The 13,716-nt window shown below is 34.5% G+C and overlaps 1 protein-coding gene across 1 annotated transcript; it reads right to left on the bottom strand.

Annotated features, from left to right (window-relative positions):
- Positions 1 to 10,221: 10,221 nt before the first annotated feature.
- Positions 10,222 to 11,677, bottom strand: LOC112691542 (KRAB-A domain-containing protein 2-like). The gene is made up of 3 exons (XM_025565824.1): positions 11,079 to 11,677; positions 10,527 to 10,779; positions 10,222 to 10,447 (listed from the first exon to the last, which is right to left on the bottom strand). Exons 1-3 carry the CDS (start codon positions 11,644 to 11,646, stop codon positions 10,222 to 10,224), a joined length of 1,047 nt encoding a protein of 348 aa, XP_025421609.1. The 5' UTR covers positions 11,647 to 11,677.
- Between the last annotated feature and the right edge of the window lie 2,039 nt (positions 11,678 to 13,716).

Raw genomic sequence — 13,716 nt, 5'->3', positions numbered from 1 at the left:
AAACTTTAAAAACCGCTGTTCGTCATACGAGATAGTTTTTCACCATATTATTTTCACGCACTCAAGACCGACAACGGTTTTATAATTGTTACTATTAAGTGTTATGATCGCAACGCGCTGCGTACATACATCGTATGAAATTAAAATGAATGCCTTTGTGTTTTACAGACTTAAACGGTGCGCTAAAGAGAATAAAAACTCAATACGAGAGCTCGGTCGTTGCTATGTGTGTTTAGAACGTCTTCATCACTTTGAAAAGTTATTTATTTTTATTGTATATTATCATATTTTCAATAGTACATAATTCTATTATATGTATATAATTATTTATAATCATATTGTAACGCTTTAAAGACGTGGAAATCGGTGTATACGAATCCACTGGTTACTAACGGTTTTTAATTTATTGCCGCATTTTGTACATATAATATTTAAATACCATATCATTATTTTCATAATAATAAAAAAAAATTAAAAAAATATATTATAGTAGAACTTTGTATATTATTTTTATTAGAAGTAGTAGTAGTAATAGTATTTTAATGAGTATTATATATCGTATTTTTCCCTCCCCCCTTTTTTTTTTTGTAGTGAAAGTGATCTAGTTTTAACATATTTTATTACTAACTATCAGTTGTATATTGTAGATATAGTTTTACGTTATACTTTTATGTATATATATAAAAGTAATATGAGTTAATTTGTGTTAATTATTTATACGCCTATATAGACCGTACGCATATAAGTAGGTAGGCATATTATACTTAGTTGTGTAGTCTTAAACATATTTTATTTTCCTTTCGATAAGACAATACACGTCCACAAGAGTATTTTTAACACGTTTTGTTTCGATAAATTATTATACCTTGTAAGTGTACGATTTAATGTTGACATTATTGATGTTACTTATTATTATTATTATTATTATTTTTTTTTTTGTGCATTTCGTGTTTGATGCATTTACATTGTAATTAATTCGATAAAATACTTAGGTACTAAACAATATATATTATACATGATTATGTAGACAATAAAAGTATTTATATATATATATATATATATATAATGGTATATCCTCATCAGCGACTACTGTGATGCGATTTATCTCGTAGGAATTTGTATAAATGTTATAGATTGTGTAATAAAAAAAAATATATACATATATAAAATGAAATAAAAAAATACATTACGAGATCGTATGTACAGTATTCATTATTAGTTATTATTATCGTTGCGTGTGTTCCTATTCCTAAACGAATGAATGCGATACGTACTATCGTCATATCCATCGTCCTCTGTTGTGTCGTTCGAAAAACCGGACGAAATAATAAGACGAACGACAATGGCGACGATGACCAGAAGGCATATTGCGATACTGGATGACGAAAAATACGAGTTCGTGATTGAAAACGGCCAGCGTGTGTGACGCGAGTATGACGAGATGTGTGCTCGTGCGTACGTGTGTATAGGACTTCGCAAAATAGTTCACTGCTGCGTTGTATAATCGGTGTTTTCGACCATCCGATTCGAAACGGTTTTATTTTATTTTTTTAATTGCAATCAAGCCAGTACAGTGTGTGAATTATAGGAGAGGAACGAATTTCGAGGAGAAGAAGATTTGAGCTCAGAGTAAGATGACCTGGGTAAGATGGAAACGAAAAATACCTGTTGAGGAAGCGAAGGGGAGTACGAATGGAAATTAAATTGTTTGAATCGTAAATCGTGCCGATTACGCAGTGAGCAAGAACCGAGAAAAAGCTTGAGTGAATGGCGGGGAAGCAAACAGTATCGTAATCGAAGGCGGACGAAGACAGTGATCGGGCGCCTTCGTGTTACTGAACTATAGGTGTCGAAGGATTGCAAGGACATTGTATTAGCCGTGCCTTGCGGCCAAGTAAACGATTAACAGAACCGTTTGGATTGCTAAGCGCCACGCAAAAGTACCGCGATGGACAGGTAGGAGATCGGAACCTGGTGTTTTATAGGTGGAAAGCCGGTAAGAAAATCTAGCTGAAAATCCCAGCAAGTTGGCTCGAAACGTTCACGTGTGCTATACATCGCACCAGTTCCGCAATAACCGGGTGTGTTGCGTGTGTCAAACACACGGGCCCATGACCCCAGCTTATAATAGGGCCCAATGGTAATGTTTTAAAAATATGTAGAAAGCAAGAGAATTAAACCATTTTGTAATAATAATTATTTATGGAGATTGAAAAATAAATGATTGATTTTGTTTTGTACACATTATCGTACATCAACGTTTTTTTTTACAGCCCGTTTAATCGGAATTGAAAATAGATTGGTTAAAAATACGGTACGGTTTCTCTGCAGAATCCGGATGCGGGGGAGGGTGTTCATTTTACTTAGACACGGGCCCATAGTTGCGGCACTGCATCGCACATACTCGAAAAAACGGATAACCGCTTCGGGTCACGTAGTCAAAGGGTGTGTAGGGGTTTTTCAGTGTTATTTCGTTTTCGCAGACACAACATTGTTTTGTTCGTAAACAACGCCACCGGCGATAACGTCGATTTTCGTAGTCGTTTTTCGTCCGAAAAGACGATTAATTCTAATATTCTAGAAAATAACGGTCGATATGCAATTGAAATATTTTTTCAACTCTAATAATGTAATTCGATGCATGTGACGTAATTGAAAATCCGTTTCGTACATACTTACACCGACCTAAGCTCCCCGCACACACACATGACCAACAATGGATATGAACGTGACTGACCGCGGTGGACTTTGTCCGCGTGAATGGTTTTAATATGTTGATCGATTTTTTCGTAAAAAGCTACGAATATGGTGCACCACAGGTTTAGCACATGATTTTTTTGCCTTACGAAACGGAGCCGCTGGGTATGCGCTACAGGGAAGTGTTGAAAGAGATCGTCAAAACGGGTGGTGGTCGTTTAGGCGAAGGTAATGATTTTGACCAAAAAAATAATAGTCCGTTTGGGTAACTATCATGTGTACCGTTTGGGCGAATTAAATTATTTTTACCTGTGCGAAGTAAAAATCTGATAACAAATACGGATGATATTATTGATATAAAAAATAAAGAGTTAATACAAGAAACATGAAATACAAATAAAAGAGATATTAACCAATTAGAATTCATAAAATGTTTAGGTTTAAAATATCAGGCCAATAGTTTGTTTTAAAAACTACTAATAATTATATTATATCATATAATTATAGTTATATTATATATATATAACTATAATATATAATTATATAACATTATAACCTAACCTATCTGTAATTTTATTTTATTATTTTAATTTTTTGACTATAAATTATTTCCTACTTATAAATAACAATATTATTAATATCCATATCAATATTTTTTTTTTAAACAGAACTTATTATTAATTATTTATATTTTATATAATTTTGTTTAATTAATTCTTGAGTGTATATTATAAGCATTTTTATACCATCCAAACGGTATTTTTAGTTAAATAATCCTAGCCCAAACGGTATATATTTATTCGCCCAAACAGACTATATTTTGGGTCGATTCGCCCAAATGATGTACGCCGTCAAAACGATACCATTTTACTGTATACCTCTATTTAAGGGCTCAGCCTGTAAATTCGTAATAAATAAATAAATAAATACTAATAGCGAAAAATCGCACTCGCTAACCGACGCGACGCGCACGATTAGGTATTCGACATTATTTGTTTTTGCATTCCTTTCGAACCGATGTAAATATATGCGTGGAGAGAGAAAGAGTGTCGCAATAGCGTCTCGACGACGACGATGCTGCCGATGAAATTTTCAACACGATTCCATAAGTCACGATCACAAGTTTGTGTACCAAGTGGTTACCGCGAGTTCGCGTTTACTTAGCGCGCTAAAATCATACGAAAAACCGACCGCGACAGGCATACGCAATTTGGAGGAGGACGGTATGAAGCAATCATTCCCCCTACCCGACGACCTATTGTAATAACCTCGAATCAAGATATATGGTAATACCACTTTGTTGCACATTATTTTGATAATTTTGCACAAGGCTCCCTCACCACCCTTCCAATACGAACACCTATTTACGTGCCGCAAATTATATTACTCGTAAAAACAGTACCGATCGCTTTATACGCGACAGAAGACTGGACTTTGCACTCCGTCGGCCATGGGCTTAGCAGTATGATATTGTATGACTGTCGTGATCGCGTACCGTTGTTATTCGACCTGCGCAGTGGCGTTTTTAAGTGGGCGGCAGATGTCCCTATTGCCCCAGACTAATTTTTTTTTTGTCTTACCGTCTTACGGAAGCAGTAGTGTTTACAAGTTAAATTCTATTGTTACTTATTGCTCGCTTATCGTTCCCGCCAAAACGGTATCCAGTTTTGTGATTAAAATGGAAATCGTTCATTCTAACAACAATACCACTTACTGTGCTGCAAGTACGGGCACTAAGAGAAAATCTATTATCTGTAGATATAATCAACATTCTTGATTCATTTGAATTGCACTTCGTCGTTTATAGTCGATTCTATTGTTTGAGCTTCGTGTTGATTCATAAATATTTCATGTTTTCAGAACAGCGAACGGTTCGGCGTCAAAATCAAACGTACATGATTCGTCCTTCCTCCCCTTGAAATATTATCCCGAACGCGACGTTGTAGCTCTGTGCATACTTTGTCGCCGACCGTTTGTCGCCCTGTCTCGAACGCGAGTTGTACCACCCGGTGTTACGATGCACTGTTCAACGACGTAAAAGTAAAACAACTTATTATAACGATGACGGTGGACCGCGCGCGCGCGTTCGATCGTGTCCAGGTCATGAAAACGAAAATCAGAAAACGGCGAAAGAAAACCAGGTTAGGTTAACCGGTGACCAGTTTTCCGGTCTCTCACCGTCGGTCGACGTCGCTGCGAATATGTTCTAACCCGCGCTCGTGCACCTGGTCGGCAGGAGCATCCGAGTTGGATCCCAAATACTAGGGACTAATCGCAGGTAGTGTACTAGTTGGGTTTCGGATTTTTATAGGCACTACACTAGTTGGATCCTGAATTATTTTAGGTATTACATTAGTTCCTTAATATTTATTGGTAAGTACTACATTGTACTAACATTTTCCTTCCCATTTTAACAGACTTAGGACTGTTTATGATCTACTTAGACCATAGGTATGGTTAAAAAAATTTTTTGTTTTTTAATTTCTTTTCCATTAAAATATAAATTATAAGAATTGTGTTGATAAAAATATTTAAAATGTTAAAAAAAAAAACTATAAAAAACATTTTTAACCGTACCTGTGGTCTAAATAGATCATAGACAGTCCTAAGTCTGTTAAAATAAGACGGAAAATGTTAGTATAACATAGTAATTACCAAAAAAATATTCAGGAACTAGCCTAGTACTTATAAAAATCCAGGACCCAACTAGCGTAGTACCTATAAAAATCCGGGACCCGACTAGCGTAGTACCTATACAAATCCGGGACCTGACTAGTGTAGTACTTAAAATAATTCGGGACTAAATTCGGATTCAGCCCGGTCGGCGAATCGGTTCACCCGAGGCCGTCGCAGGCCACCGCGCGATCCCATTTTCAACACCGTCCCCGTGCAACATATTGAGTCAACGTACGCCGACGACGGCAATGCACGTAATATATTCGCACGGTGCCCCGGCGTACGTTTACTGTCGAACACGTGTGAGCGGATTCCGCGTGAAATTCCTGCATAAATTAACGTCGGATGTTCGAACGCGGTTGCGTGCGCGCGCGACGAGATAACTCGTGCGAAAAACGTTCTCGCGCGGCGTGCCCACACACTTCGAGTATAATATTATCCAAACGTATTCCTCACGAATCGTATACGGATCATATTATGCGCGTCTCCCGTTATGTTTATTTTTGTTTCAATTTTTTTTTATTTTTTTTTTTATTTACCTTTTACCGTACAACCCGCTCAGGACACGCTCCGGGCGGCCGTGAACCTCTCCCCGTCGGATCAGGTATTACGTACGTACGATCGATCTGTACAGTAATACGCAGTTGAGGTGTACGCGCGGTTTCGATTTTTGTACATTTATTTTTTTTTCGCTCCGTTACCCGAATCGTGTGTATCATTATAGAGCCTCCGTGCACGCGATTTTACGCACGCGTCGACGTAACGAAGTACAGGCGCAGCACGTATGCAACGTAAGAGGGCCGGTTAACCGATGAACTCTTGATAGCTGTCCGAAGCGAACGTTCGGCACGTTTTCATCGATAATTTGAAGCTAAAAAAAAAAAAAAAACGTAAAACTATGATATTGTCTTTTGCGACCACGAAGAAGGTGAGAATCCACGGTGCCGTAATAATGCAATGTTCGCTGTAATCGAAATCCGTCGGAATCGATTTGAAAACGTTTCAATATTGATTTTTTTATTTTCAGAAATTCTACGTCAACAAGTGTTTGCGCCCGTACCGTGTGATAAATTAGTTATCCTAACGCGTACGACCCGGCAGTTGCGGCGCCTAAGGCGAGCCCGAGCGGGTCACGGCTCGCTTTGGAAACCTCTGATCCACCCGTTGGCCCGCCTAAAAGTTTTGATGAAATTTAATTGTTGAAATTATAATTTTTAACCCTTCACAGGCAAGGCTACAATGAATTATAGAGGGTTAACCATAACCAAGAACAATTTAACTTCTTCGAAAGCTGGAAGCGTACTTACGTATAGGAAATAATATTTCAGGCGAACGGTGAGCTAATCTATCAAAGGGTATGGGATAAACCGATATTTAATAGTTAATGATAAAATCTTATTAGTAGTGTTTTATATCACTCCAGTCACCCATGACCGGGCGTTGCCTGTAGAGAGTGAACTAGTGTTACGGAAATAGTATACCTGTAACTTCGTGGTCTTGTTTTCCTAAGTCATACGCACGTCGATTATGTACGTCTTATATTTGGTGGAGTTGTTCGCGGAAACGGCTTATTGCTTATTAGGGGGCATGGCCGTTTTCGATCAAAAACGTACCTTTCCTTTTTCAGCCAATTCACTTTTCGACCAAATTTAAAATAGGCTGATTCCCTTTCCGACTAAAACAAAAATGTATATAATAAATTTAAAACAATGATGTACAATTGTTGTCAATAGTTATTAAAATATTAATATAAAAAATGACGATATTTTGTATCTAGATTTGATCTCTTATCGTAATGAAAATTGTTTGCATTTTTTTTTCGAAAAATCGGAACTTTAATTTTAAAAATGTTAAGACTTTGCTCTTTACGTCTGCCGACTCCATTCACAAACTCGAGTGCCACTACGTGACACTTTTCGAGAGGATGAGGTTTCGACCCAAGGGGATTTATAGTCTAAACCTAACCTAATTTTTTTACAAACCTTGATACTGTTGCAAATGGGATTAAGCTCTGTATGTGTACCTAAAACCTCGCTACGCGAGTAAAACCCTGAATCGTCATTTATATACTATAGTAGTTTCCATCATAATCAAACATTGTACATCATTATTTTATTATTTTAAATGTATTATATAAATTTTTGTTTTAGTCGAAAAGGGAATCGGCCTATTTTAAATTTGGTCGAAAAGTGAATCGGCCGAAAAGGGAAGGGTACGGTTTTGGTCAAAAACGGACTTGCCATTATTAGACGGGATTGTGACAATATTATCGAATAAATCTAATTTTAGTTAATCCTGAAATATGACCGTAAAGTCTAGATTACAATCATCGGTACATAATACCTACACTCCGATATCCAATCTATCTGTAATGTGGACATGTAGCAGTTAGAAACTAGTGAACAGTGAAACTTTATACTGTCGTCGTAGCACAGTTTTTGTTTATTTAGTCGCGTACTCTTCTATTATTCTTTTAATTTTTATTCTTTTTTCTTATTTTCAAGTTACATTATTAATCAAAGTATCTAAACGAAGTATAAACGATTTTCTTAACGTAACTTATTAAAAAAGAGTTTCTCTTGAATTACTTGATATTATAAATTCAATATCAACCAACAGGTAATTAAATATTTTGTTATATATTAACTATTTTATACTTGTACAAAAATGATAATTAAATAACAATTAAATAATTAAATAATTCACTAAAATGTCTAAAAATAATGTACTTATAACTCACAATTTAAATTTGTCGATAACATTAGTGAATCATTTTTACCCGATACGGAGTAAAAAAAAAGACACTCAGGGCAGTCCAGCATTTGTCAACCCCCCCCCCCCCCACCGTTTATTTAACTATCATACAACTGTGCCAGCCCTAATATATATTGGCTTCCTTTTGGCTCGCCCTAGGAAAAATTTCTGGTGCCCCCACTGACGACCCGTGTTCGATTTCCACGGTTGTCTTAAGGAAAAAAATAAAATGCAATTAGTATAATTATTTCATTTTTCTTTTTGCTTCACTTAACCGACCATTATAACGTTCGATATTTTAAAATGTTAATGTCGTCGTCGTCACCTGTACGTGCGATATGTGCATACACGCTACGTTTTTTATTGTACGCCTTGTATAATATAATATACAAGTCTGTCCGCGACGCGAACGGAAAACGACGTTAAAACGAATATTATCGTTTTACAAAATTTTTCGACGTTTCTTAACTGCCGCCGTGCAAGTTGGTATGATGATAATATTAATAGTACTAAATTGTGTACTATGGCTTTGGTGGGAAGGAAAAAAATTTTATTTTTGTTTCCAGCTAAAAAAAATTTATGATTTTCATCATATTAATATAATGCATAACGATTATTATTATTATTATTTTTCTGCCAAATGTTTAATTTTTGAAACAATGTAAATCTGGACCGTTTGTTTCGACTGAAACGTAATGCGGCGAGTTCTTATTGTTTTAGAGTTAAATAGCTTTCTGACGTCCTCGAATAATTTAAATTATTTAAATACATGTTGTAATTTGCCTGTTCACAAAATATTATAATTTTTAAGATCGAAGCATAATATGTACGCGCAACCGTTACAGTTAAATAGCGTTCTGACGTCCTCGGATAATTTAAATCAGTTAAATACACATTATAATTTGCCTGCTCACAAAATATTAAAATTTTTAAGATCGATATATAATATGTACGCGGAACCGTTACAGTTTATTGTGATATGGAAATGTACTAAACGACACTCCGTGCTTGAAATAGATATTGTTACGGTTTATTTGAAAAAGTCGAACGCCACCTCGTACCGTTTCGAATCTGCCGACGGTGTAATAAGTGAAAACGCACATCCGTTTTGGCCCGTATCCGTTATGATTACATACGAGGATTGTGCTCGCCGCGTATTCTATTGTTTCCCGGGCATTCGACGGAGACGAGGAGAATTCATACTCCGCAGTCGCGACGTTTATCTAACGCGTGCGAGCAAAAAAAAAAAAAAAAAATGTGTCATTATTATACGAGTGCACAACGTCGTTTGTAGTAAATAACACGACAAATAACCACTCATTATTCACCAAAATGAAATGGAATAGCGTTTCGAGTACCTAAATATACAAGTGTACAGAAGTTGACCGGGTTAAAACGCTAGTCTGAACATTAATGTTTTTATTTATTTTAATTTTTTACATTATGTAGATAAATGTTTATCACGTTTTTAAGAATCGTATTGCCATTTCGCTGTCACAAAGTGCAATTTTTTTCATGTTTTCAGGAATTAATCAAAAGCTCATAGGCAACATTATATTTGACAGCGTAAGAAAAACAATCTATTCGTGATGCAAATAATTTATAACTTTTTTGAAAACTCTTTAATCTGTACGCGACATTTACCTAACCATAACGATAACAGTTTAGGATGCAAGTTACAGTCGATCGATAAAACTATAAAATATTAGATATGTTTTTGTGTGATTGCATCAAAAAAAATATATATATATATGTTACAGTTAAAACCCGAAATCCGTCAAAACTAGTTTTAACTAGTTTCCACAAATCCCTTTAGTCAATTCTGGTTTTAACTGGTTAAAACTAGAATTTACAAAGACCATCATCGTCAAAACTAGTTTAAACTTATTATTATTTAGTTACAATTAGTTGTGTCTAAAATATAGTAGTGAAAACTAGAATTATCTAGTGAAAATTCATATTGTTTTATTGATAGGTAAAACTAGTTTTAACTAGGGAAATGTAGAAATATAAGTACATATTATATATAAATTTATATTATAAATATATATTATATATATATATATACATATTTATATATAAACATTTATTGTATTATTTATTTTGACATGACAAACTATCGTGGCATTTAGAGTTACATAGAATTTTATTTTTTTTACATAAACAACGATTTGTTCTGCAGGATGTTTTACATGTGCATTTTACAAATCCTTGCCCTGACCCCGTTGATGCTTTTGTTGCAGCTGCACGGAGGGAAATATGATTTTTTGGAACTTGATTATATGTGATGAATTTTTCTTTACATGTTATAAATTCAGACCTGAAACAATTTTTACTGATTACTCATTATTATCTAATTTTATTTTATTTATTAAATAAAAAGTTGATAATGGACGCACCTACAATAAAGTTTTTCTAGAATTCCATCCTTACATCCGATTCTATATAGATCGTACTCTGTTTTTTCCAACACTATTCCGATGAGATTTGGATGATCGGTTTTGCCTTTGTCAACATCTGGAATGCGGATTACTACGTTGACACCAACTTCAACCGCAGGAAATTTGTTTTCGGTTCGAGTCATCATTCGAGTTGCCTGTTTTTCCAAATTTGCATGAGCTTTTTTTCTAATTGCATTTATGGTATCTGAAACTTATCAAAGAAATATACTGTGTTTATGTATTTATTGGATTTGTTGGTTACAGTATGAACTATTAATAAGAATCTTTGTTTTAAGTTTTCAATCCTTAACTATAAAAGTTAAAATTTTTATAATTTTTGTACTAAAAAATAATTTGAAAGTTTTCGAAAAATATAGGCAGTATTTATATTATAAAATACGTAAATAAAACATTTATTTTAACAGCAATAAAAAAATTTACTGTGAAATAACATGAATATTACCTAAACTTAATAACTATAATTTAAAAAATAAAAATAAAAATTTTTACCTGCAGCTTTTTGTCTAATCATATTTTCACTTGTAGTTTCAGTACTTATGATACTTTCAAGTTCATCCTCGACGTTTATTGTAGCAATCAATTCATTGGGCAGGTTAGAGGTTACAAGTCCCACTCTTGGATCAACCCCAAACATTGCTTTATAAGGCGTCATATTTATCCCGGCGTGGTGTGCTCTATTTTTCATAAATTGGACAAACTTTAATCCGATAGACCAATTAGTTGATTTATTGTCTGTCATCCAGAAAGCGAGCATTCGCTCTACGTCTTGGTTAGCACGCTCTATGGAGCCTTGGCTTTGTGAATGCCTAGGCTTTCCGTGCACAATTTTTAACTCTGGCCATAGCGCTGTCAGCTCTAAAATCACATTGTTAACAAATTCTTTTCCATTATCTGAATGCAGAAGAACCGGAGCACCAAAGGTTAAAAAAATATCTAATACATGGCTTGCAACTTCTTCTGCACGCTTGGTTTGCAAGGGGCGGAGCAGAACGAATTTTGTCAGATGATCCTGATAGTTAAGTATAAACCTAAACTGTGCATCGGGTTGCGACTGCATATCTATTAAATCTATTTGACATCTACTATTAAATTCAGTGTGCAAAGTTGTTTTCGAAACGAGTCCTTCTTTCCTAGCTTTTCTTTTTTTGGCACGTTTCACAGAGGAACAAAAAAATATTTATCATGTCAGTAGTGATGTTGGCGTACTTTCTTGAAGTTTCAACCTTCAGACGATCTCTTCCTCCATGTCCTACAGCGACGTGTGACAATTCAATGACATTAAAAATGTCTTCCACCAGCAAATAAAATTTAACTGGATCTCCGAGGGGTTATCAGCTTTTTTGTACCGCCAAATTCTATAACATTAAACCGTTTCATCCTTCTATACTGAGTAGATGTTTTTTTAGTTGCTAATATCGCATCCTCGACCTCTTTTAGAAGTAAATTATATGCATCTTTTGTAATGATATTATAATGATTGTCCTTTCCTTTCGCCAATTCCATAAGCTTCTTTAAGAATCGTTCTTGGGTACTAATTTCTGTCTCAGTTTCTGACATGATACGAAAGTATACAGTGACCCGACGATGATGTTCAATACTGGTGAACGTCATTGAGAGCGCAAAAAAGAACTTAGAATAAAAAACGGACAAATTCGCAACAAAAACACATAGGTACAACGACTACAACGAACACAATCGTACTGACGAAACACGGCATCACCGACAATATACGCTGACATCTATATCAATAACATATTATTGTAGGTATAATATGTCAAAGTTATCATATCTGCGTGATGGAAGACTAGTTAAAGTTATCTTAATTGATTTGATAATCGGCCGGTCGAATTATCGAGCAATATTTGTCGCGGTCGTTATTGCAACGACCGCAGCAGCTTATTCTCGTCCGCGATAACGTGACCGGACAACACGTAACCTACGTTCGAATACATGCATTTTAGTTAAAACTAGTTTTTACTGACTCATTTACACCTGCGGTTAATTCTAATTTAAACTAGTTAAAACCAGAATTAACTAAAGGGATTTGTGGAAACTAGTTAAAACTAGTTTTGACGGATTTCGGGTTTTAACTGTAACATATATATATAATCATATGCATATACATGACATAGTGAAGCCGTTTCATATAACTTCAAATTCAATAGCAAATTTTTTTTTTTTTTTTTTATTAAAAAAACACTTATTTATGCATCTAATGTTCTAATGTATAATCCTGTGTACCTAATATTAATATAAATATAAAAATTAAATTAAAAACCTTTTTAACTTAATTTTATACTATAATTTTTGGCATTTTATATTGAATTTTTTTTGCATTTTTAATGTATTTTTTAAGGTTCTTTAGTGCATTAAATTCAAAACCCTAGTTATAATATTATACAATGGTAAATATTTGTGCCAGCGTAAATATACTCTAAATTATTCACACATTTTACTGTCGATTGATTTACAGTATCCACGATATGTGAATATTTTTAATTTTTTTTATTTATATCGTGATAATATTTTTATCCTTATACCTAATATACATCGCGGAATATATATATATGTGTGTGTGTGTGTCATACGGTTTATTAAGTACATGAAAATAACTTCGTAACACCAGCGCGTGCACATGTGAACAATATACAGTATATGATATTTGTACATCGATGATTTTAATCACAATAACGTTGTGATCGTTACGTGTGGATTATGAAATATGCCATGCACATATACACATACACATGTACAAAATCCTTTAAACGAAGTAAAAAAAAAAAAAAAAATTAAAACGTTTAGTCGAAGGGCACGAGGCGTGTCAAAAATATGAGTCTGGATATTTTCTTCTTATTATTATTATTGTATCGTAAATATGTTTGAGTTTATTTTACATGGTACACGGCACACATACACACTCGGTCACAGATGTATGCGCGTTCGTTTCGTCATTGAAATATCTAACGCATCGATCAAAAAAAAAAAAAAAAAAATAATAATAAAAAAATGAAATAATGTTATATTCAAATTATACGGACACGTGCGAATCGGTAAATAAATAAAACATGTTACATTCAGCTGTCCGATGTGTCTCTATACAACGCACAACGCCGACGGAAAGATGGAT

Source organism: Sipha flava, unplaced genomic scaffold (assembly GCF_003268045.1).
Source record: "Sipha flava isolate LNK unplaced genomic scaffold, YSA_version1 64_pilon_pilon, whole genome shotgun sequence".
Lineage (NCBI taxonomy): Eukaryota > Metazoa > Arthropoda > Insecta > Hemiptera > Aphididae > Sipha > Sipha flava.
Note: the sequence above shows the minus strand (reverse complement) of the source record. Positions and strands in the feature narration are given on the sequence as shown.